The sequence below is a fragment of the Schistocerca cancellata genome, chromosome 1 (assembly GCF_023864275.1).
Source record: "Schistocerca cancellata isolate TAMUIC-IGC-003103 chromosome 1, iqSchCanc2.1, whole genome shotgun sequence".
NCBI classification, from domain to species: domain Eukaryota; kingdom Metazoa; phylum Arthropoda; class Insecta; order Orthoptera; family Acrididae; genus Schistocerca; species Schistocerca cancellata.
In genome coordinates this window covers 254,684,567-254,710,225 of record NC_064626.1, presented here as the reverse complement: position 1 = coordinate 254,710,225, position 25,659 = coordinate 254,684,567, and the positions used below count along the sequence as shown (strand labels likewise).

General features: G+C 45.2%; 1 protein-coding gene across 6 annotated transcripts in view; it reads left to right on the top strand.

Annotated features, from left to right (window-relative positions):
* LOC126170586 (inter-alpha-trypsin inhibitor heavy chain H6-like) overlaps window positions 1-25,659 on the top strand; it is a 213,216-nt gene that overhangs the window by 137,106 nt on the left and 50,451 nt on the right. For 3 of the 6 annotated variants that reach the window (XM_049920738.1, XM_049920741.1, XM_049920737.1), the window contains exon 13: window positions 20,778-20,807. The exons of the other annotated variants lie outside the window; for them this stretch is intronic. In XM_049920738.1, coding sequence (XP_049776695.1) covers window positions 20,778-20,807 — 30 coding nt within the window. The remainder of the gene's footprint in view (window positions 1-20,777; window positions 20,808-25,659) is intronic. 6 annotated transcript variants of the gene reach the window in all.

Sequence of the window (25,659 nt, the reverse complement as noted above, 5' to 3'; positions counted from 1 at the left end):
TTGTTTACCAGGCGACAGTGCGGAACTGTATCGAACGCCTTCCGGAATTCAAGGAAAATAGCATCTACCTGGGAGCCTGTATCTAATATTTTCTGGGTCTCGTGAACAAATAAAGCGAGCTGGGTCTCACACGATCGCTGTTTCCGGAATCCATGTTGATTCCTACAGGATAGATTCTGGGTTTCCAGAAACGACATGATACGCGAGCAAAAAACATGTTCTAAAATTCTAAAACTGATCGACGTCAGAAATATAGGTCTATAGTTTTGCGCATCTGCCCGACGACCCTTCTTGAAGACTGGGACTACCTGTGCTCTTGTCCAATCATTTGGAGCCTTCCGTTCCTGTAGAAACTTGCGGAACACGGCTGTTAGAAGCGGGGCAAGTTATTTCGCGTACTCGGTGTAGAATCGAATTGGTTTCCCGTCAGATCCAGTGGACTTTCCTCTGTTGAGTGATTTCAGTTGTTTTTCTATTCCTTGGACACTTATTTCGATGTCAGCCATTTTTTCGTTTGTGCGAGGGTTTAGAGAAGGAACTGTAGTGCGGTCTTCCTCTGTGAAACAGCTTTGGAAAAAGGCGTTTAGTATTTCAGCTTTACGCGTGTCATCCTCTGTTTCAATGCCATCATCATCCCAGAGAGTCTGGATATGCTGTTTCGAGCCACTTACTGATTTAACGTAATACCAGAACTTCCTAGGATTTTCTGTCAAGTCGGTACATAGAATTTTACTTTCGAATTCACTGAACGCTTCACGCATAGCCCTCCTTACGCTAACTTTGACATCGTTTAGCTTCTGTTTGTCTGAGAGGTTTGGCTGCGTTTAAATTTGCAGTGAAGCTCTCTTTGCTTTCGCAGTAGTTTCCTAACTTTGTTGTTGAACCACGGTGGGTTTTTCCCGTCCCTCACAGTTTTACTCGGCACGTGCCTGTTTAAAACGCATTTTACGATTGCCTTGAACTTTTTCCATAAACACTCGACATTGTCAGTGTCGGAACAGAAATTTTCGTTTTGATCTGCTAGGTAGTCTGAAATCTGCCTTCTATTACATCAAGAAGGCACGTGTTCGTGCAGCAACAGTATACCACGTCTTAAGAGGTTGAGTTGGCGCTGTATTTCTTATGCGAATGCAGTCACTGAATTACCGCTCCCCCTGTCTACGGTGAACCAAAATTCGGCCTTCATTTCCAAACAAACAGAACCTGTATTCGTCCGAAAACACTATCTGATGCCATTCCTGTCTCCAGTGACGTCGTTTCATACACCATTGCCATCTAGCATGTTTCTGCACAATCGTCAAAGGTAGGCGGAGATGCGGATGACACGCACGTTACCTTTGCCGTGATAAACAGCAATGGACTGTCGCACCTGATAGTGTAAGATGTGTTACACTGTTACACTATTGTGCCAGAGCCGAGCAGAAAGCAGATCTGCCCTGCAGTGTCATTCGGCTGAGGTGTCGATCTTCATGGGTGGTGGTCTGGGCGCTGCGACCTGAGCCGTCTCGTCGTGTTCCACGGCCTTCCGTGAACCATTCTCGATTCCCCCTCCTCCCCTCCCCTTGTACGGCCGAAACAGGAGCAGCAATTTCCCGGATGGATGCATCACATTCTCTCATACCAATAATGCACCCTCTTTCAAACTCATTCATTTGACGGTACGCTTCGTGCATTCGTTTGCTAGGCATCCTGAAGGTCTGCTCAATTCACACCGATCCACTATCTTCGGTTTATAGCGACAACGACAGCCGCAGGCACATTTTACCAGTAGGTGGTGTTGCCCCGCGATATCGATGTTGACCATGAACCGCGGGCCGCCATGGTTCAAATGCTTATCATTTCTGCAGAATATCCTAATATACATGTCGTGTGAATATGAACGTCCTGTCTCTAGTTATTCAAGGTGTTCTGTGTTTTATGAACGTGAGTGTTCGATAGCAGGCCAGCCTGCTGCTGTGTGTGGTCTGCTCCCGTTAATCACCGCCTTTGCTGCGGCGAGCCCCGCCCTGCATCAAGATCGAAGTTCATGGGCGAAACCAGTCATAGTGTGGTTCTTCGGCCGTGATTCTGCAACATGTAAAGGAAATGGAAAGACTATCACATTATTACATTTACTGAACGTTGGAAGATGGCGAATACCGATGGCCGCACCTGGAGTAAAAAATTTCCGAGGTGTTACTGCTCCCCCATTCGATCTCCAGGTGACTAATACTTCAGGAAGTGTCATCAAAAGAGATAGCCATATTAATTTCAGGATCAGGATACTGAACGTAAGACCATTTCAGAGAGCAGGAAAAATGGAAAATCTGAAGAGAGAAATGGACAAACCTGAAGTGAACGTAATTGGCTTATACGAGATTGCGGTGCCTGTGTTATTCTGCTGACTGCGGCGAACACAGCCGCTACGAAACACATCAGATGAATTCTCAATTGCAAATAATGACTACTATCAGCTGTAGAATGGAATGACCGCAATGAAAATCTGTGCCGGACCGGGACTCGAACACGGTTTATCCGCTTATCGCGAGCGGTCGCCTCACCTTTTGGCTATCCGTGCACGACTCACGGCCAGACCGAAACTACCATATGTCGTCAACCATACGTCTACAATCTGTACTCGCGCATCGTCTGATCTGTACTGCATTTCTTTGGAGCAGAACGGTCAACGTCCCTAAAAGCGAACGTAAAAATCGTCGCAGCCGTAACTGTAGTCGGTAGAAAATGGTATGTGAAGTCAGAATTACAACAGCGACTAACGATGGCATCCTCTTCTTAGTTTGTGTGCGTACTGTGATGCCAGATATTTTAAAGTTTCCGGTATTCAACTTATTTCATATCCAAACGATACATATCTGAGTAAGGGTTCCTTACCAAAACTTTATATACTAAGTCCCTTCTACAACACCTAGAGACCTATAATAGGAATTTTGAAATGTACAATATAATATACAGAAGTAGCAGCAACCAATAAAAAAACTCAGTGTTCGTATAAGGGTAAGAAAATGCAAGACGCCACAAATGAAATTTTTTTTAATAATGACAGTGAGAGAAACGACGGCGAAGATTAACGATACTGTATAGACAGTGACAGAAGATGGTTGATAATAATGAACGAGGGAAGGCGACCTTTAAAAATATTAAACTGGAATCCTCAATGTCTACAAATTTATATAGTTGCTGATTTTAGAATCGAACTTATTGAGTCCACTCATATCATGAGCTATAAAGCTTTTGTGTTGATGCAATTTTTTCACACGTGAGGAATAAATTCTCTCAGTTTGCTAATTATTTTCAATAATTCTGAAAGGAGTTAGGTATCCTGCTTTAGCACTGGTGATAAGTAACTATAAGAAAAGGAAGTATCAGTACAGTCAAGTAATTATACTTATTAGGTGCTGTAAGCTGAACTGGAATCTCCACGAACAGAAATTTGTCGCATAGTCTTTTGCTTCCAATCGTTATTCTTAAAAACAATGCAAAATGAACAACTATCAACACTGTAGTAGTACTTTTTACTCGTACATTATACCCCCAGAAAAAAGGTAGTTAAACATAAAAACAAGACTTAAGAGGCTGAAGTCCGAACGAAGTATCAAAGACAGTGAAAAATTCGGCAAATCTAGAATATCAGATGTAAAAATGAGGGCGAGAAATGAGGAAAGGTTGCCGTAACCGAGAGTGTGAGGCAGCTGTCGACATTGTGTGGAAAATATGAACTAGATGTGCTAAGCCATTAGGAAGAACAAGCTATACTTGTAAAGACCAGGATGTTCATTATACATGGTTTTCATTTAACTGAAGACATAGAAATATCTCGAAAATTACACATCGGATCAAAAGAAGCTATAATTCCAATTTGTTTGTCTCGGAGGGGAACACCCAACGATACCACACTCGACCCGCCACCCAACCCTGTGTGTGGGTGCCGGAGGTGTAACGTCCTTCGGATCTTCAGTCTTGGCTAACACTCAGCAGTAGAGCAATGAGATTGTTATTTCTTATGTATCGGTATCGACGTTACTAACAGAACATTGATGAACTGAACTCGCGACTTGTGCGAGATACTTACTTCAGCAAATGTAATTAAATCGTTTATGCTTCAAATGGCTCTGAGCACTATGAGACTTAACATCTGCGGTCATCAGTCCCCTAGAACTTAGACCTACTTAAACCTAACGAACCTGCGACCATAGCGGTCGCGCGGTTCCGGACTGAAGCGCCTAGAACCGTTTGGCCATTACGGCCGGCTTAAATCGTTTATAATCGATGGTTTATCAGTTGCTATTTAAATATTAATGATAAGTTCAAATTAGTTCCAGCGACACCAAATTCCCGATAGATTGGTTGTATCTCAAATCTATAATCAGTCGTATCAGTGTTATTAATTCCTAACGTCAAGGAGTTTCTATATAAGCGCCGAGCGCTTCAGTCAAATATTATTGCAGCACGTAATCTCTATAAATAATATTGTAAAACTTGAATGTTAAATGCGTGAATTGACACGATATGCTGGTTTATTACATAATATTAGTCCTTTCCTAACAGAGCCGTGAGGAAGAAGCTATCCCAGCTGTTGGGGGGAATTATAAATTATATGCTTCTTAACTATCGCCAAATTCCATAGTCCATTAGTTATTACGAATGAAATTGTCTATCTTGTTCATTTCCTAAATAGTGTTGTCGGGTACAGCTAAACTGGTGGCTGTCCGACCTTTGCTTAACGTGATTCGGAAGAATGAAGACCTTCAGTTGAGTAACAATAACTTTATTGCGAACGCGTATCTTGCGACGCCCGGCATGTATGGACAGATCGGAGCTATAAAATTTGCTTCCGGCCTAAGCAGAGTATCCTTAATCCTCGGAAACTTCCGTAATTAGGAGAGGAAACAGTACTCGTCCACACAAGTCAGGAGGCAAGGAACTACTAAGAACTCAATAAAACAAGGAATAATAACAATAAACCGAACGTATATAAAAGATAGAAAACACAGCGCCTCTAGAGGCTGGGCGCGGAACTACACCAACGTCGCGTAGAGTAATTGCTACAGCACCACTGCACTGACACACGCGCACAGCACACACACACACGGCGAGCTTGAATTAGCGCGCTGCAGCGTCGCTACATCAGCCCCCCGGGCGGAAGCGGAGCGTCGGCGTCGAGATACCGCGCCGGAAAGTGCACCCGACGTCCAGAACGGGTCGTCCTCGTCGGAGGAGGAGGAGGAACAACGTCAGGAGGTGGATGTTGTGCTGCGTTGGGCGGCGGATGTTGAAGAGCCGGCGCCGGAGATGTGGCGTCAGTGTCTGGAACAGCGGTAGGTGAATGCCTGCGACGAGGTGCCGCTAGTGGGGTGTCAGGAAAAACATACGCAGGTTTAACCCGATTCAACGCGACATTCGTAGCTTTGCCGTTCACTAGGATATCCATGGTGTGGGCACCGCGCCGTAGCACTTCATATGGACCAGAATAAGGAGCTTGTAGAGGCGGTTTGACGCCCTCAGTGCGGAGCATGACGTGACGACATTGTTCCAGGTCCTGGTGCACGAAAGTGGGCGGCTTGCCATGACGTGTGGCTTTCGGAGGGCGAATCTTTGATACATGGTCCCTCAATCGTCGCAAGAAATCCGGCTGGCCAGTAGACACTGTCTCTGTGGCATCAGCGTCTACAAAGTCACCAGGAAGGCGCAGTGTTTCTCCATAAACCAGTTCTGCCGCTGACGACCCCAGGTCTGGTTTGAAAGTCGTCCGTAAGCCTAACAAAACCACCGGTAGTGCGGTTGTCCAGGTTTCTTCGTGGCACATCAGCGCGGCCTTCAAACAACGGTGCCAGCGTTCGATCATTCCGTTGCTTGCTGGGTGATAACTTGTGGTCTTATGGTGGGTGTAACCACAAAACTTGGCCAGCTGTGAGAACAGGTCTGATTCAAATTGCCGTCCGCGGTCAGTGGTAATATGTAGTGGGCATCCAAATCTTGCCAACCAAGTCATTGCAAAAGCGGAAGCTAATGTGTCTGCTGTGATATTATCCACCGGCACTGCTTCCGGCCAACGTGTAAAACGGTCGATCATTGTAAACAGATATCTTTGCCCGTTCGAAGGTGGAAGTGGTCCGACTACATCTAAATGAACGTGGGCAAAGCGGGCGGTGGTATCCGGAAAATCGCCGATCGGTGCGTGTACATGGCGGTTAATCTTGCAGCGTTGGCACTGAAGACAAGATTGGACCCACTCACGGCAGTCTTTTTGCATGCCTGGCCACACAAAACGTTGCGATACTAGGCGGAATGTCGGGCGTACACCGGGATGGCACAATCCATGTACTATATCAAAGGCTTGTCTTCTAAAAGCCGGCGTCAGAAAGGGACGAGGTCGGCCGCGAGAAACGTCGCAGTATAGCTGTGTATCTTCCCCCGGAACATCAACGAGTTTCAGTTGCACTGCGGAAGCCGTGTCTTTGACATAGGCAAGGAGTTCTTCGTCGTCTCTCTGTGCCTGTGCCAGTGCAGGAAAGTCTATGGTACTGGAAACACTGCTGATCCGTGAAAGGCAATCCGCAGCAATGTTGTCGATCCCAGAAATATGTCTAATGTCGGTAGTAAACTGGGCCACGAACTCAAGGTGACGAAATTGACGGGGAGAGCAGTTGACACTATTCCGACGGAAGGCGAACGTGAGTGGCTTGTGGTCTGTATATATCGTGAAAGTTCGCGCTTCCACCTGGGGGCGAAAATATTTCACTGCCTGGTATACTGCCAGGAGCTCACGGTCATATGTGCTCCATTTTGTCTGTGCAGGCGAAAGCTTGTGGGAATAATACGCCAGTGGCTGCCATGCGTTGTCGGACCATTGTTGTAACGCGGCACCGATCGCCGTCTGGCTCGCATCTACAACAATTGCTAATGGCGCGTCGAGCCGTGGGTGTGCGAGAAGCGCCGCGTCGGCCATGCTCCTCTTTGTTGCCTCAAACGCAGAACACATGTCCTCTGTCCACTGTATCAGAGACTTGCTATTTACTTTAGGGCCCGATAATGCCGCCGTCAAAGGTTCCTGCAGCTCCGCAGCGTGAGGAAGGTGTCGTCGATAAAAATTGAGCATCCCCAAAAAACGACGTAATTCTTTGATCGTAGTTGGTCGGGGTAGCTGCAAGATAGCGTCCACCTTCTCGGACAGAGGAAGAGAGCCTTCAGCAGAAATCTTATGGCCAAGAAATGTCACCTCTGACTGCCCAAAAACACACTTGTCCACGTTCAAGACGACACCGTAACGCTCCAACCGCTCGAAAATCTCTCGCAGATGTTGTCGGTGTCGATCGTGGTCAGCAGAGAACACTAACACATCGTCCAGGTAGGCGAAACAGAACGGCAGCCCCTGGAGAACCGAGTCTATAAACCTTTGCCAGGTCTGAGCGGCATTGCGTAAACCGAAAGTCATAAATTTGCTTTCAAACAAACCGAAAGGCGTTATTATTGCAGTCTTTGGAATGTCGTCATTGGCCACCGGAATCTGTGTATACGCTTTAGCGCAGTCCAGAACTGTGAACACCGTGGCACCATGTAGAGCGTGATTATAATCCCTCAGTAACGGAACGGGATATCTGTCCGGCACTGTTCGCGCGTTAAGCGCACGGTAGTCACCGCATGGGCGCCAAGCTCCACCCTTCTTCGGAACAAGATGTAATGCGGAGGACCACGGGCTCTTAGATGGCCGCATTATGCCCTCGCGAATCATGGCGTCAAATTCTGCCTTCGCTATCTTCAATCGGTCCGGAGCGAGACGCCTAGGTCGGCATGCTACTGGGGGACCGTCCGTCGTTTGAATGTGATGCACCGTGTCATGTGGTATGACCCTGGGAGCGCCGGGCGGCCTGGTCAAGTTCGGATAGTTAAGCAGTAATTCAGTGTACTCACCCTCCGTAGCATGGACCAACTTGGCACTGTGCGTTGCGGTGTCGCGACGGAAACCCGTGACTGCTAAGCCAGTGACGCTGTCCACCAAGCGTGCGTTCGCGACGTCCGGCAGCAGGTGGTAGTGTGCGAGAAGATCAGCCCCGACGATCGCCTCCGTGACGTCAGCCACTGTAAAATTCCACCCGTACGCGCGACGTAGGCCGAGATTAAGCTCCATCCTCTGTGTGCCATATGTTGCGATGGAAGAATTGTTGGCAGCCGTCAGACGGAAGGCAGTTGGCGGCCGGCAACGATGTATGGCTGTTCGTGGTATGATACTCAGGTCCGACCCCGTGTCTATTAAAAACTTAACGCCGGAACTCCTATCGGTAACGAACAGGCGCTTGGAGGATAACTGGCAGCCGGTTGCGCCTATTGTCGACCGCCGGTGGCGTTTGGGTGCGAGCATGGCGATGTGCACTTCCTTGCCTGATCGCCGAATCGTCGGTGGTACCAGCACAACGGTACCTCGCCTTGCGGAGTGGTAGTACCGCCGGAAGATCTGCTTCTCGAACGCCGCCGTCTGTATCGGCTTCTTCTATTATTGTCGTCGTCACGTGCCAGCAGCGCACTGACCTGGGTGCACAAAAGCTCAACCTTGGCAGCGAGAGAATCATGGTCGGCTCGTGCTACAGACGCGGTACTGTTTGCACTGTTGTCCAACGCCGCGACTGCGCTGACCGGAGCCGGTGTGATCGCATCCTGTATCCGGTCTGCTAGCTGCGCCACGTCATCCAGCGGCATGTCCGTTTGTGAGGCGATTATGGCTTTTATTTGCGGCGGCAACCTACTGCTCCACAGTGTTCTGAGCAGACTGTCTGGTACAGTAACGGTGTCAACTTTGCTGCGTAGATGTCGCAGGTATTGAGAAGGCTTCCTGTCGCCAATTTCTTCCTATGTCAGAACCTGACGTATCCGGTCCTCTTGTGACGCGGCCACCCGTCGAATCATCTCTGATTTTAGCCTGGCATAAGCTCCAGCCTCGGGCGGTGCTGTGATTATGTCCTGCACCTCGGCTGCATAACGTTGGTCGAGTTGGCTCACAATCAGCGCAAATTTAGTTGCTTCGACCGTTATTCCAGCGCAGCTAAAACTTGCCTCTGCCTGCGCGAACCAGAGTACCGGATTGTCGGGCCAGAACGGCGGCAAACGGACTGCAATCCGGGAGACGGCCTGCTGTTCGGTCATTATGTGCTCGTTACTTACGTAGCTCACGGCTGCTTCTCCTTAATCACGTCGGTCTCTGCTTGAATCACGTCGGGGTCACCACTTGTCGGGTACAGCTAAACTGGTGGCTGTCCGACCTTTGCTTAACGTGATTCGGAAGAATGAAGACCTTCAGTTGAGTAACAATAACTTTATTGCGAACGCGTATCTTGCGACGCCCGGCATGTATGGACAGATCGGAGCTATAAAATTTGCTTCCGGCCTAAGCAGAGTATCCTTAATCCTCGGAAACTTCCGTAATTAGGAGAGGAAACAGTACTCGTCCACACAAGTCAGGAGGCAAGGAACTACTAAGAACTCAATAAAACAAGGAATAATAACAATAAACCGAACGTATATAAAAGATAGAAAACACAGCGCCTCTAGAGGCTGGGCGCGGAACTACACCAACGTCGCGTAGAGTAATTGCTACAGCACCACTGCACTGACACACGCGCACAGCACACACACACACGGCGAGCTTGAATTAGCGCGCTGCAGCGTCGCTACATCAGCCCCCCGGGCGGAAGCGGAGCGTCGGCGTCGAGATACCGCGCCGGAAAGTGCACCCGACGTCCAGAACGGGTCGTCCTCGTCGGAGGAGGAGGAGGAACAACGTCAGGAGGTGGATGTTGTGCTGCGTTGGGCGGCGGATGTTGAAGAGCCGGCGCCGGAGATGTGGCGTCAGTGTCTGGAACAGCGGTAGGTGAATGCCTGCGACGAGGTGCCGCTAGTGGGGTGTCAGGAAAAACATACGCAGGTTTAACCCGATTCAACGCGACATTCGTAGCTTTGCCGTTCACTAGGATATCCATGGTGTGGGCACTAAGTATTACATTCCTGATTCAATTACTGGTTAATATCCAAATAATAGTGTTAACTGGAAATTTGTTTGCTTGTTCATTTTTCATGGAATTTGGAACTTGTTTTGGGGAAATCTTTGGGAACTTTGGAGATAATTTTTGATTTTCATTTCTCGTCCGACGAAGTGGCAATACAGAGGGCAACTTTGAAATCTTCACTGGGAACCCCAGTTTTTTATTTCAGATTACGATTCTACACGCAAATATATTTATGTTTTGTGTGAAACATTTTATTCGTTTCGCCAAAAATTGCGCTGTAATCGGAGGAATAGAAATGTGTACTCAACCGTAATTTACGACATGCTACTTGATGGCCCTTGAATATCCAACGGCACTTGGGACCCCCACTCCCCGTTTCCTTGCTGCGAGGGTATGATAGGCCAATATTTCATAACCTTATTGGAAACCCCATTCGCAACGTTGTACTCTTGCGACATATCGAACAGGAGACTATTCGACATACCCCCGAACTACGAAATATCATGACAGGCAGTACACTGCGACCGGAGCTCATATATAGTGCAGCCGTAGAACGGATAGCGGCACTGAACTTACAGTACTTGCGCTGCGTTTACTGCCTGCACGCCTACGTATCCTTTGAAGAACAGACTTGCAAGCGCACGCTGAATGTTGCAACCACAGGAGAAAAAATTGAAATTATCCTGATTTACGAAGCATGTAGGAGACATGCTGAGGCTGCTGCTGCCCTGTATGCCGAGCGTTTTCCAGAGAAAGCGCGCTCTCTTTCGTTCTTTTACAAAGTTGTGAACGCCTTTGTGTGTGATGGCAACATACAGACCGGCAAAAGGAAATGAAGCAAGAGTGTTACAGGAGAGGCTAATGAAATAGCTGCATTACCGGCGGTGCACTACAACCCACAGATAAGCACCCGGCAATTACACCGCGATTCCAGTGCGTCAGTAGGTAGTATTTTCACAATGCTGCATCGTCATAAGTATCAAACATACCTCGTGCCCCTTCATTAAGAACTTCATGGTGCCGATTTCCATTACCTTGTAGCGTTTTGAGAATGGGTGCGTCAATAAATACAAAAGACCCCTCTTTCTTTGCCGAAGTACTGTTTTCCGACGAGTCTACATTCGCAAAACATGCAGTGTTAACCGGTATAACATGCATTACTGGAGAACAGACACACCTCACTGATAAGGCAAGTTGACCATCCTTGGTCAGTTAACGTATGGTGCGGCATCATCGGAAAAAAAGTCATTGGTCCGTATTTCATTGACAGTACGCTGAATGGAAGCAAATATCGAACGTTTTTTTGGATCAGGAACTGCCGATACTACTGCAAGATGTTGCCCTGCACGTATATGATTTCGGTATGACGGTTTCACAGTGCATTACGCAATTGAAGCATGGGAGGCATTAGAAAGTGTTTAGCCTGGTCGATGGATCGGCAGAGGTGAGCCTAGTAACTGGCACGCTAGGACGAAGGATGTGACGACCTCGGATTTTGTACACCCCCCCCCCCCCCTTGAACCATAAGGACTTTGTCGCTGGTGGGGAGGCTTGCGTGTCTCAGCGATACAGATGGCCGTACCGTAGGTGCAACCACAACAGAGGGTTATCTGTTGAGAGGCCGTGTGGTTCCTGAAGAGGGGCAGTAGCCTCTTCAGTCGTTGCAGTGGCAACAGTCTGGATGATTGACTGATCTGACCTCGTAAAATTAACAAAAAAGGCCGTGCTGTGCTGGTACTGCCAACAGCTGACAGCAAGGGAAAACTACAGCCGTAATTTTTCCCGATTGGTTGGTTGGTTGTTTTGGGGAAGGAGACCAGACAGCGTGGTCATCGGTCTCATCGGATTAGGGAAGGATGGGGAAGGAAGGCGGCCGTGCCCTTTCAGAGGAACCATCCCGGCATTTGCCTGGAGTGATTTAGGGAAATCACGGAAAACCTAAATCAGGATGGCCGGACCCGGGATTGAACCGTCGTCCTCCCGAATGCGAGTCCAGTGTCTAACCACTGCGCCACCTCGCTCGGTAAAAATTTTTTTTTTCCCGAGGGCATGCAGCTTTACTGTATGGTTAAATGTTGATGGCGTCCTCTTGGGTAAAATATTCCGGAGGTAAAATAATCCCCCATTCGGATCTCCGGGTGGCGACTACTCAGGAGGACATCGTTATCAGGAGAAAGAAAACTGGCGTTCTAATGGGGCAGGTAGGTTAGAAATTTTAAGAAATGATATGCATAGGTTAAAGTTAGATATAGTGCGAATTATTGAAGATCGGTGGCAGGAGGAACAAGACTTCTGGTCAAGTGAATACAGGGTTATCATTACAAAATCAAATAGGGGTAATTCAGGAGTAGGTTTAATAATAAATAAAAAATAAGAGTGAGGGTAACCTACTACGAACAGAATAGTGAACGCATTATTGTAGCCAAGATAGACATGGAGCCCACGTCTAAAACTGTAGTAAAAGTTTATATGCCAACTAGCTCCGCAAATGACGTAGCGGTTGATGAAATGTATGAGATAAAAGAAATTATTCAGATAGTGAAGGCAGACGAAAATTTAATTGTCATGGGTGACTGAAATTCGATAGGAGGAAAACGAAGAGAAGGAAAAGTAGTAGGTGAATATGGAATGAAGGTAAGAAATGAGAGGAAGCCGCCTGGTAGAATTTTGCACAGAGCATAACACTTGGTTCATGACTCATGAAAGAAGGTTATATACATTGAAGAGGCCTGGAGACACTGGAAAGTTTCAGATAGATTATATAATGGTAAGACAGAGAGTTAGGAATCAGGTTTTAAATTGTAAGACATTTCCAGGGGCAGATGTGGACTCTGACCACAATCTATTGGTTGTGACCTGTAGATTAAAACTGAAGAAACTGCAAAGAGGTGGGAATTTAAGGAGATGAGACCTGGATAAACTGAAAGAACCAGAGGTTATACAGAGTTTCAGGGAGAGTATAGGGGAACAATTGACAGGAATGGGGGAAAGAAATACAGTAGAAGATGAATGGGTAGCTTTGAGGGATGAAGTAGTGAAGGCAGCAGAGGATCAAGTAGGTAAAAAGACGAGGGCTAGTAGAAATCCTTGGGTGTCAGAAGAAATATTGAATTTCATTGATGAAAGGAGAAAATATAAAAATGCAGTAAATGAAGCACGCAAACAGGAATACAAACGTCTCAAAAATGAAATCGACAGGAAGTGCAAAATGGCTAAGCAGGGATGCTAGAGGACAAATGTAAGGATGATAAGGCTTATCTCACTAGGGGTAAGATAGATACTGCCTACAGGAAAATTAAAGAGACCTTTGGAGATAAGAGAACCACTTGTATGAACATCAAGAGCTCAGATGGAAACCATGTTCTAAGCAAAGAAGGGAAAGCAGAAAGGTGGAAGGAGTATATAGAGGGTCTATACAAGGGCGATGTACTTGAGGACAATGTTATTGAAATGGAAGAGGATGTAGATGAAGATGAAATGGGAGATACGATACTGCGTGAAGAGTTTGACAGAGCACTGAAAGACCTGAGTCGAAACAAGGCCCCGGGAGTAGGCAACATTCCATTGGAACTACTGACGGCCTTGGGAGAGCCAGTCCTGACGAAACTCTACCATCTGGTGAGCAAGATGTATGAAACAGGCGAAATACCCTCAGACTTCAAGAAGAATATAATAATTCCAATCCCAAAGAAATCAGGTGTTGGCAGATGTGAAAATTACCACACTATCAGTTTAATAAGCCACGGCTGAAAATACTAACACGAATTCTTTGCAGACGAGTGGAAATATTGGTAGAAACCGATCTCGGAGAAGATCAGTTTGGATTCCGTACAAATGTTGGAACACGTGAGGCAATACTCACCTTACGACTTATCTTAGAAGATAAATTAAGGAAAGGCAAACCTACGTTTCTAGCAGTCGTAGACTTAGAGAAGGCTTTTGACAATGTTGACTGGAATACTCTCTTTCAAATTCTAAAGATGACAGGGGTAAAATACAGGGAGCGAAAGGATATTTACAATTTGTACAGAAACCAGATTGCAGTTATAAGAGTCGAGGGGCATGAAAGGGAAGCAGCGGTTGGGAAGGGACTAAGACAGGGTTGTAGCCTGTCCCAGATGTTATTCAATCTGTATATTGAGCAAGCAGTAAAGGAAACAAAAGAAAAATTCGGAGTAGGTATTAAAATCCACAGTGAAGAAATAAAAATGTTGAGGTTCGCCGATGGCATTGTAATTCTGTCAGAGACAGTAAAGAACCTGGTAAAACAACTGAACGGAATGGACTGTATCTTGAAAGGAGGATGTAAGATAAACATCAACAAAAGCAAAATGAGGATAATGGAATATAGTCGAATTAAATCGGGTGATGCTGAGGGAATTTGATTAGGAATGAGACACTTAAAGTAGTAGATGAGGTTTGCTATTTGGGGAGCATACTAATTGACGATGGTCAAAGTAAAGAGCATATAAAATGTTGACTGGCAGTGGCGAAGAAAGCGTTTCTGAAGAAGAGAAATTTGTTAACATCAAGTACAGATTTAAGTTTCAGGCAGTCGTTTCTGAAAGTATTTGTATGGAGTGTACCCATGTATGGAAGTGAAACATGGACGTTAAATAGTTTAGACAAGAAGGGAATAGAAGCGTTCGAAATGCGGTGCTACAGAAAAATGCTGAAAATTAGATAGGTAGATCAAATAGAGAATTGGGGAGACTGAAATTTGTGGCACAACTTGACTAGAAGAAGGGATAGTTTGGTAGGACATGTTCTGAGGCATCAAGGGATCACCAGTTTAGTGTTGGAGAGCAGCGTGGAGGGTAAAAATCGTAGAGGGAGACCAAGAGATGAATACACTAAGCAGATTCAGAAGGATGTAGGTTGCAGTAGGTACTGGGAAATGAAGAAGCTTGCTCAGGATAGAGTAGCATGGACAGCTGCGTCAAACCAGCCTCTGGACTGAAGATCACAACAACAGGTATATTTAAAAGAAAAGGTGAACCAGTAAGTGCCAACAGACCGTGAAGACACGGTCGGCCGCAGCGGAAACGCGTTTGATATTGTGCTGCACGATACATGAGCTGCTGTCGCATTGTCCTGCCTGTCATGATGATACGTCGTAGTTCACTATATATATATATATATATATATATATATATATATATATATATATATATATATATACAGGGTGGTCCATTGATCGTGACCGGGTCAAATATCTCACGAAATAAGCGACAAACGAAAAAACTACAAAAAACGAAACTCGTCTAGCTTGAAGGGGGAAACCAGATGGCGCTATGGTTGGCCCGTTAGATGGCGCTGCCATAGGTCAAACGGATATCAACTGCGTTTTTTTTTAAAATAGGAACCCCCATTTTTATTACGTATTCGTGTAGTACGTAAAGAAATATGAATGTTTTAGTCGGACCACTTTTTTCGCCTTGTGATAGATGGTGCTGTAATAGTCACAAACGTATAAGTACGTAGTACACGTAACATTCCCCCAGTGGGGACGGTATTTTTTTCGTGATACATTACCCGTATTAAAATGGACCGTTTACCAATTGCGGAAAAGGTCGATATCGTGTTGATGTATAGCTATTGTGATCAAAATGCCCAACGGGCGTGTGCTTTGTATGCTGTTCGGTATCCTGGACGACATCATCCAAGTGTCCGGCCCGTTCGCTGGACAGTTACGTTATTCAAGGAAACAGGAAGTGTTCAGCCACATGTGAAACGTCAACCATGACCTGCAACAAATGATGATGCCCAAGTAGGTGTTTTAGCTGCTGTCGCCGCTGATCAGCACATCAGTAGGAGACAAATTGCGCGAGAATCGGGAGTCTCAAAAACGTCGGTGTTGAGAATGCTACATCAACATCGATTGCACCCGTACCATATTTCTATGCACCAGGAACTGCATGGCGACGACTTTGAACGCAGTGTATAGTCCTGTCACTGGGCACAAGAGAAATCACGGGACGATGACAGACTTTTTGCACGCGTTCTATTTAGCAACAAAGCGCCATTCACCAACAGCGGGAACGTAAACAGGCATAATATGCACTGTTGGGCAACGGAAAACCCACGATGGCTGCGACAAGTGGAACATCAGCGTCCTTGGCGGGTTAATGTATGGTGAGGCATTATGGGAGGAAGGATAATTGGCCCCCATTTTATCGATGGCAATCTAAATGGTGCAATGTATGCTGATTTCCTACGTAATGTTCTACCGATGTTACTACAAGATGTTTCACTGCATGACAGAATGGTTCAAATGGCTCTGAGCACTATGGGACTTAACTTCTCAGATCATCAGTCTCCTAGAACTTAGAACTACTTAAACCTAAGTAACCTAAGGACATTACACACATCCATGACCCAGGCAAGATTCGAACCTGCGACCGTAGCGGTCGCGCAGTTCCAGACTGTAGCGCCTAGAACCGTTCGGCCACTCCGGCTGGCTGCATGACAGAATGGCGATGTTCTTCCAATATGATGGATGTCCGGCACGTAGCTCGCATACGGTTGAATCGGAATTGAATAGCACATTTCATGATAGGCGGATTGGTCGTCGAAGCACCATACCATAGCCCGAACGTTCACCGGATCTGACGTCCCCGGATTTCTTTCTGTGGGGAAAGTTGAAGGATATCTGCCGTCGTGATCCACCGACAACGCCTGACAACATGCGTTAGCGCATTGTCAATGCATGTGCGAACATTATGGAAGGCGAACTGCTCGCTGTTAAGAGGAATGTCGTTACACGTATTGCCAAATGTATTGAGGTTGACGGATATCGTTTTGAGCATTTATTGCATTAATGTGGTATTTACAGGTAATCATGCGTAACAACATGCGTTCTCAGAAATGATAAGTTTACAAAGGTACATGTATCACATTGAGGCAACCGAAATAAAATGTTCAAACGTACCTTCATTGTGTATTTTAAATTTAAAAAACCTACCTGTTACCAACTGTTCGTCTAAAATTGTGAGCCATATGTTTCTGACTATTACAGCGCACAAGCGAAAAAATAGTCCAACTAAAACATTCATATTTCTTTACGTACTACACGAATATGTAATAAAAAATGGGGGTTCCTATTTTTAAAAACGCAGTTGATATCCGTTTGACCTATGGCAGCGCCATCTAGCGGGCCAATGGTAGTTCCATCTGGTTCCCCCTTGAAGCTAGACAAGCTTCGTTCTTTGTAGTTTTTTCGTTGGACGCTTATTTCGTGAGATATTAGGCCCGATCACGATTAATGGACTACCCTGTATATAAGGCACACCGGCCATTTGACCATTCTTCTGTGCGCATGCACAAACAGTGCAAACTCTTACGGGAATCAGAAAAAAGCCGCGAGTAATGAGTATCATGGGCAGGGGCACTATGAATATAGTGCGGAACGGTAAGTTGGGAATGTGGGTCTCACGGCAGGCGTGTCAGAGATAAGTCCCTGCAGTCGCACTATCCACTGTGTCCTTGGTGGCTCAGATGGATAGAGCGTCTGCCATGTAAACAGGAGATCCTGAGTTCGAGTCCCGGTGGGGGCACACACTTTCAGCTGTCCCCATTGACGTATATCAACGCCTGAATGCAGCTAGGGGTATTCATTTCATTGTAACCGTCTTACTTCCTCCCGCGTACTTCTTGCGAATGGATCAAGACGAGAGAATAGAGCTCATACTGAAATTTATTGACTGTCATTCTTCCCACACAGCATCTGCGAATGGAACACGGGAGGGAGGGGCGTGGGGAGGGGGGGGGGTAGAGGGAAATGACGGGGTTATAAAAGTACCCTTCTCCACACACCTTATAGTGGCTACGAAAGAGTAGATGTAACTGCACACGTGAAAGAAATAGAGATGTAAAACTTAGTGTTCCATAGAGTTCCACACATACATATTGTATCATGTTTCAAGGTGATGAGAAGTATATCGAATACCCAATGAAACGTTTAGGCAGCCGTTGTTAGACTGAAGTATAGTGACGAAAAATAGAATATATAGGGCAAAACACCCAGCAACTTCCATATGAAACAAATAACTAAAGATTACTTACTGTCAGAAGTAGAATGATTTATATACTGCAAAAATGTTAGACAGATTATTATTACTATTATTATTATTATTATTATTATTCATAGTGAAAGTAGTCTTCTCATATTTTCTGCATTGTTATATTAAAAATTAACAATCAACAGTATATCGCTTGTACAGATAGAAACATACTCCTCTAACCATACAAACTGGACTGGAATTACACTGAAGAGCCAAAGAAACTGATACACCTGCCTATACCACGTAGGGCCCCCACAATACGGCTTGTATGGACTCGACTATTGTCTGAAGTAGTGCTGGAGGGAACTGACACCATAATCCTGCAGGGCTGTCCATAAAGCCGTAAGAGTACGAGGGGATAGAGATCTCTACTGAAAATCACGTGGCAAGGCGATCCATATATGCACAGTAATGTTCAAGTAGGTGCGTTTGGTTGCCAGGGGAAGTGTTTCAACTCACAAGAGTGTTCCTGCAGCTTGTCTGTAGTAATTTTGGGCGTGAAGGGGGGCACATTGTCCTGCTCAAATTTCCAAAGTCCGTCGCGATGCATAATGGACATGAATGCATGCAGGTGATCAGACAGGACGGTAACGTACGTGTAATAGTCGTGTCTAGACGTGTAGGCGTCCCATATCACTCCACCTGCACACGCCCACACCATTACAGTGCCTCCACCATCTTGAACAGTCCCCTGCTGACATGCAGGGTCCATAGATTCATGAGGTTGTCTCCATACCCGTGCACTTCCATCCGCTCGATACAATTTAAAAAGAGTCTTGTCCGATCAGACAACATGTTTCCAGTCATCAACAGCCCAATGTCGATGGTGACACGCCCAGGCGAGGCGTAAAGCTTGGTACCGTGCGGTCATCAAGGCTACACGAGAGTGTCTTCGGTTCCGAAAGCCCAAATCGAAGATGTTTCGTTGAATGGTTCTCAATCTGACACTTGTTCACGTCCCAGCATTCAAGTCTGCAGCAATCTGCGCAATGATTGCACTTCTGTCATGTTGAACGATTCTCGTCAGTCATCATTGGTCCCGTTCTTGCAGGATTTATTCCGGCCGCATCGATGTCGTAGATTTGATGTTTTGCCGGATTCCTGATATTCACGCTACACTCGTAAAATGGTCGTACGGAAAATCCTCACTTGATCACTACCTCGGCGATGCTGTGTCCCATCGTTCGTGCTCCGACCTTAACACCACGTCCAAATTCACTTAAATCTTGATAATTTGCCATTGTAGTAACAGTACCCGATCTAACATATATAGGCGTTGCCGACCGCAGCGCCGTATTCTGCCTTATTGCGTATGTTTGCATTTGAATACGCATTCCTATATCAGTTTCTTTGGCATTTTAGTATGTTTCCACTATATTCTGTATTGCAAAAGGTGCTATCAATTACTAAAAAACTATTTGTCATATCATTTATAAATATGTAATTTAATGAATGGCTTCATACTGAGCTAGGGGGGACATGTAACTGAGGCTCCTATATCATGAAAAGTACCATTTATTTTGCATGACATCTGTTGTCTACTACGTGTCACAAATACAAACATTTGTTTCAGCTGACTAGTTTCAACTCAAATCATTTTGTCTATCATCTAGCAATGTGTACTTATTGTGAACATTATACAATTTGCGATATACATTTCTCTCAGTTATAATTGCCAGTAGTTGAGTTTACTGCTAAAGACTCATTCTTTGAATGCTGTAATTTTTTTACTGCAATTATATATCACCTTATTTATCTCATTTCATTGTAGCCATTTTTGTTACTGTTTTTGTGGAATAAAAAAAAGTGGTCAGCGCGGCCGAATGTCAATCCTAAGGGCCCGGGTTCGATTCCCGGCTGGGTCGGAAATTTTCTCCACTCAGGCACTGGGTGTTGTGTTGTCCTAATCGTCATCATTTCATCCCCGTCGACGCGCAAGTCGCCTAAATGGCGTCAAATCGAAAGACTTGCACCCAACGAACGGGCTACCCGACGGGTGGCCCTAGTCACACGATTTATCATTTTAGTTACAATTGCACTATTCTGTGATTTCTGTATCATATATAATCATTAATTTTGTAAGGTTAGGCAAAATGTATGTTTTCTGTACTGTTAATAATTGCTTTTTGGATAACAGCAGGCGAAGACAATGGTTTGATATACAGTTAATTCATAGCAATATAATTTTTTTCTGTTGCTAATACCTCTAAATAAAGACTACACAATTTCCACTAATGAAAATTTCTCCATTGATTTGATTTACATTCAATTTCAGTTACTTCTACTTCAGTTATATGTAGTTATAAAATTGTTGATATATTTTGATACTTTTAAAACTGGCATTATTGTGTCCAAACAAAGCTGTTAATTTTAAAGCCAGAATTATTGCTACATAACTAATTTTGATGCACACTTATCGAATTAAAATACTGTTCATTGTTAATAAAAGTACAGATAATGTAAAAATGATATGACATTATGGTCCCTTTCTACTACTTATGTCACAAAAATAGTACAATAAGTCTCTTCTGATTTTCACCCATATTGTGTCAATTTATTCTCGAGATCCAAGATCACAGGCTTTTTAGCTCAAAGGATAGGCTTTGTCTCAAGCATAAGGACTTCTTCTCACCTTTATGTACTTTATATCACAACGCTATAATTTCCTACTGCAATCTATAATGAACAAATTCTGACACATATTTTGAATGTATTTCAGATATGCCAATGTCATTCGATGCGGCATTAGGTAAGTGTAGTAACATCTTTAATAGTCCATATATATTGTAAATGAAAATGATGCTCCAGATCAGTGTTCCATAATCTCTTACTACTCACTGTACATGCAGATGGGCCTAGTCCAACTCGGTACACCAACAAGTCTGTCCCCTCAAAATCATGTTAATCTTAATATAATTGAGAATTGTTGCACCATTGTATAATCAATTATTATTATTATTATTATTATTATTATAAAATAGGGATACACTCATGCATTTATTAACAACTTATTAGCTTTAATTCACTGTAGTAGTAAATAGACGTTTCAATAATATCTTTATACTAAATAACTCTACTCGTAATGTAACACTTGAGAATGCTTTGCTGCACACAGACAGCTGATTCGTGAGAGCATCGTTGACAAAACAAACTTCATTTCTTTATCTATTTTTCATTTACTTATTTATTTTACGCCTCTAGTTCCGTAGGATGAAACTGAACAGTAAATCTTCATGTTTATGAGAAGTGTCAGTACATTAAATTACAATAGAAAAGTAATAACAGGTAAAATAAAATGCTTATGAATCCTAAAAAGACGACAAGCTATACGTTTATGCAAATGCAATCAACAATATAGCACGAAAATAAATGGTTCAAATGGCTCTGAGCACTATGCGACTCAACTGCTGAGGTCATCAGTCGCCTAGAACTTAGAACTAATTAAACCTAACTAACCTAAGGACAGCACACAACACCCAGCCATCACGAGGCAGAGAAAATCCCTGACCCCGCCGGGAATCGAACCCGGGAACCCGGGCGTGGGAAGCGAGAACGCTACCGCACGACCACGAGATGCGGGCAGTACGAAAATAAGCTTAATGTTTCAAGGAACTTCTTGACAGAATAGATGGAGTGACTCATGAGAAAATTCTTCAGTTTAGATTTGAAAGCTAATGGATTACTGTTCAGATTTTTGAATTCTTCAGGTGACTTATTGAAAATGGATGCAGAGAATACTGCGCGTCTTTCTGCACAGGAGTCAAGGAGGTGCAATCCAAATGCAGATTGAGTTTCTGCCTGGTATTAGCTGAGTGAAAGATGCTAATTGTTGGGAATAAGCTCGTATTGTTATTAAGAAATGACATTAAAGAATATACATATTGAGAGGCCAGTGTCAGAATACACAGACTAATGAACTGGATTCGACAAGAAGCTCAGAAACTTACACCACTTATTGCCCAAACTGCCTGGTTCTGAGCCAAAACACCCTTTGACAATTACCACAAAACATAATGCTGTATGTTATAATACACTCCTGGAAATTGAAATAAGAACACCGTGAATTCATTGTCCCAGGAAGGGGAAACTTTATTGACACATTCCTGGGGTCAGATACATCACATGATCACACTGACAGAACCACAGGCACATAGACACAGGCAACAGAGCATGCACAATGTCGGCACTAGTACAGTGTATATCCACCTTTCGCTGCAATGCAGGCTGCTATTCTCCCATGGAGACGATCGTAGAGATGCTGGATGTAGTCCTGTGGAACGGCTTGCCATGCCATTTCCACCTGGCGCCTCAGTTGGACCAGCGTTCGTGCTGGACGTGCAGACCGCGTGAGACGACGCTTCATCCAGTCCCAAACATGCTCAATGGGGGACAGATCCGGAGATCTTGCTGGCCAGGGTAGTTGACTTACACCTTCTAGAGCACGTTGGGTGGCACGGGATACACGCGGACGTGCATTGTCCTGTTGGAACAGCAAGTTCCCTTGCCGGTCTAGGAATGGTAGAACGATGGGTTCGATGACGGTTTGGATGTACCGTGCACTATTCAGTGTCCCCTCGACGATCACCAGTGGTGTACGGCCAGTGTAGGAGATCGCTCCCCACACCATGATGCCGGGTGTTGGCCCTGTGTGCCTCGGTCGTATGCAGTCCTGATTGTGGCGCTCACCTGCACGGCGCCAAACACGCATACGACCATCATTGGCACCAAGGCAGAAGCGACTCTCATCGCTGAAGACGACACGTCTCCATTCGTCCCTCCATTCACGCCTGTCGCGACACCACTGGAGGCGTGCTGCACGATGTTGGGGCGTGAGCGGAAGACGGCCTAACGGTGTGCGGGACCGTAGCCCAGCTTCATGGAGACGGTTGCGAATGGTCCTCGCCGATACCCCAGGAGCAACAGTGTCCCTAATTTGCTGGGAAGTGGCGGTGCGGTCCCCTACGGCACTGCGTAGGATCCTACGGTCTTGGCGTGCATCCGTGCGTCGCTGCGGTCCGATCCCAGGTCGACGGGCACGTGCACCTTCCGCCGACCACTGGCGACAACATCGATGTACTGTGGAGACCTCACGACCCACGTGTTGAGCAATTCGGCGGTACGTCCACCCGGCCTCCCGCATGCCCACTATACGCCCTCGCTCAAAGTCCGTCAACTGCACATACGGTTCACGTCCACTCTGTCGCGGCATGCTACCAGTGTTAAAGACTGCGATGGAGCTCCGTATGCCACGGCAAACTGGCTGACACTGACGGCGGCGGTGCACAAATTCTGCGCAGCTAGCGCCATTCGACGGCCAACACCGCGGTTCCTGGTGTGTCCGCTGTGCCGTGCGTGTGATCATTGCTTGTACAGCTCTCTCGCAGTGTCCGGAGCAAGTATGGTGGGTCTGACACACCGGTGTCAATGTGTTCTTTTTTCCATTTCCAGGAGTGTAGAATGAAAATAAGCAAAGTCGACTACTTTTCTTGTCTGTCACTTACTTCAGCTACTGTTCTAATAGGAAAATGGCAGATTTTGAACAACATCCTGAACATGGATTTTTGACGACAGTTTACTGTCAACCTGAAAACCTAAAAATTTGAACAGTTGTCCTCCATGGCGAGTGTTCATCAGCGACAAGGGTATCATCAGAGTGCCGCAGGAAAGTGTGGTAGGACCGCTGTTGGTCTCTAGACATCTCTAGACACATAAGTGATTTGCCTGACATGGTGGGCAACAATCTGTGATTTTTTGCTGATGTTACCGTCGTGTACAAAATTTCCAGTTGGTGTGATGAATGACAGGCAGCCCTAAATGTGGAAAAATGTAAGTTAATGGGGATGAGTAGGAAAATCAAACCTGTAATGTTCGGATACAGTATTATTAGTGTCCTACTTCACGCAGTCATATCGTTTAAATATCTGGGCATGGCGATGCAAAGCGATACGAGATGAAACGAGCATAAGAGAAATATAGTAGGTTAGACGAATGTTCGACTTCGGCTTATTGGGAGAATTTTAGGAAAGAGTTGTTCACCTGTAAAGGAGACGGCATGTAGGACGCTTGTGCGACCTGTTCTTGGTTTCTGTTTGAGTGTTCGGGATCCATACCAGGTCGGATTGAAGAAACACATCGAAGCAATTCAGAGGCGGGCTGCTAGATTTGTTACCGGTAGGTTCGAACAACACGTGTTACGGGGATGCTTTGAGAACTCAAATAGGAATCCCTGGAGGAAAGGCGACGTTCTTTTCGAGAAATACCATTGATAAAATTTAGAAAACCGATATTTTAAGCTGACTGCCGAACGACTCTACTGCCACCAACATACATTGCGCGTAAGGACCACTAAGATAAGATATGAGAGATTAGGACTCATAAGGAGGCATACAGACAGTCGTTTATCCCTCACTCTATTTGCGAGTGGAACAGGGAAGGAAATGACAAGTAGTCGTACAGGGTACCCTCCGCCACGCACTATACGGTGGCATGCGGAGTATCTGTGTACATGTAGATTCCACCACGAGCGCCACTTTCCCTTCAGGTAGCTCCTTAACTGTTTATGCTCTGCCGAATGCATCTCGTATAATTCCTACCACTAAAAAAACTCCTGAATAGAATCGGGAATCTGTCCCAGCTCCTCCGAGTGACAGACTCACTGACCACTCTGGTGGCAAGGATGCGCAGTATCGATTCCTTGCATATCCTCATATCCTCGTCCAAGAATTTAGAAAACTTTAGCTACATTTTCTTCGACAGGTAATAGTGTTACTTAAAGCCAGTCCAATCCGTCGCTGCCTGATCTCAGGCATAATGTGAAGATGTTCCACTCTTCCTCTCAATCTATGCCTATGGCGTTTACGAACGACTGTAAACGTCACGAACTACAAAGTTTTGCAACGCATTGCCCAGCAATACAAGTGCTGACAAAGTCACACACGCAAATCACTAATTGTCAGGTGGAACTAAGAACCTTAGAGTTTCAGATTTCTCTCTTCCTGAGACCCAGGAACTTGACGTCCAGTTTCTTTCCTTTTTTTCCCACACAGGACGTCCCAGATACAGAGCACGTCACATTTTCTTCTTGCATGTATAGGTCTCAAGACTGATAGAGAGATAGGCAGTGCAATGAATAATAAAGTATACGGGATAAATCTCTGCTGAGCATCCAATGTAGGTTTCAGTGGTTTTCCTAAACTTGTGGGGATCGTTATTTTTTGAAAGACAAGGCTGGTCCAGTTCTCTGCCGCTCTCCTACCTGAGCTTGTGCCCCAGCACTAACGACTTCGTCATCGATAGAACTGAATCCTGAGCATGAAAGTTCAGTAAGAATTCGTGTTATTCATGTTATCTTTGGTGAACCATCGCTACAAGGGACCTAAAATAAATGTCCCCTGCAACTTTTAAGTTACCAGGATAACTATCTCAACTGAGACTCTGCTTTAAATTACGCTCAGCTGTTCCTGGGTACCCAGAACAAAAAAAAAAAAAAAAAAAAAAAAAAAAAAAAAAAAAAAAAACCTGTATAAGACGCTGTAAGTACACTACTGGCCATTGAAATTGCCACACCAAGAAGAAATACAGATGATAAACAGGTATTCATT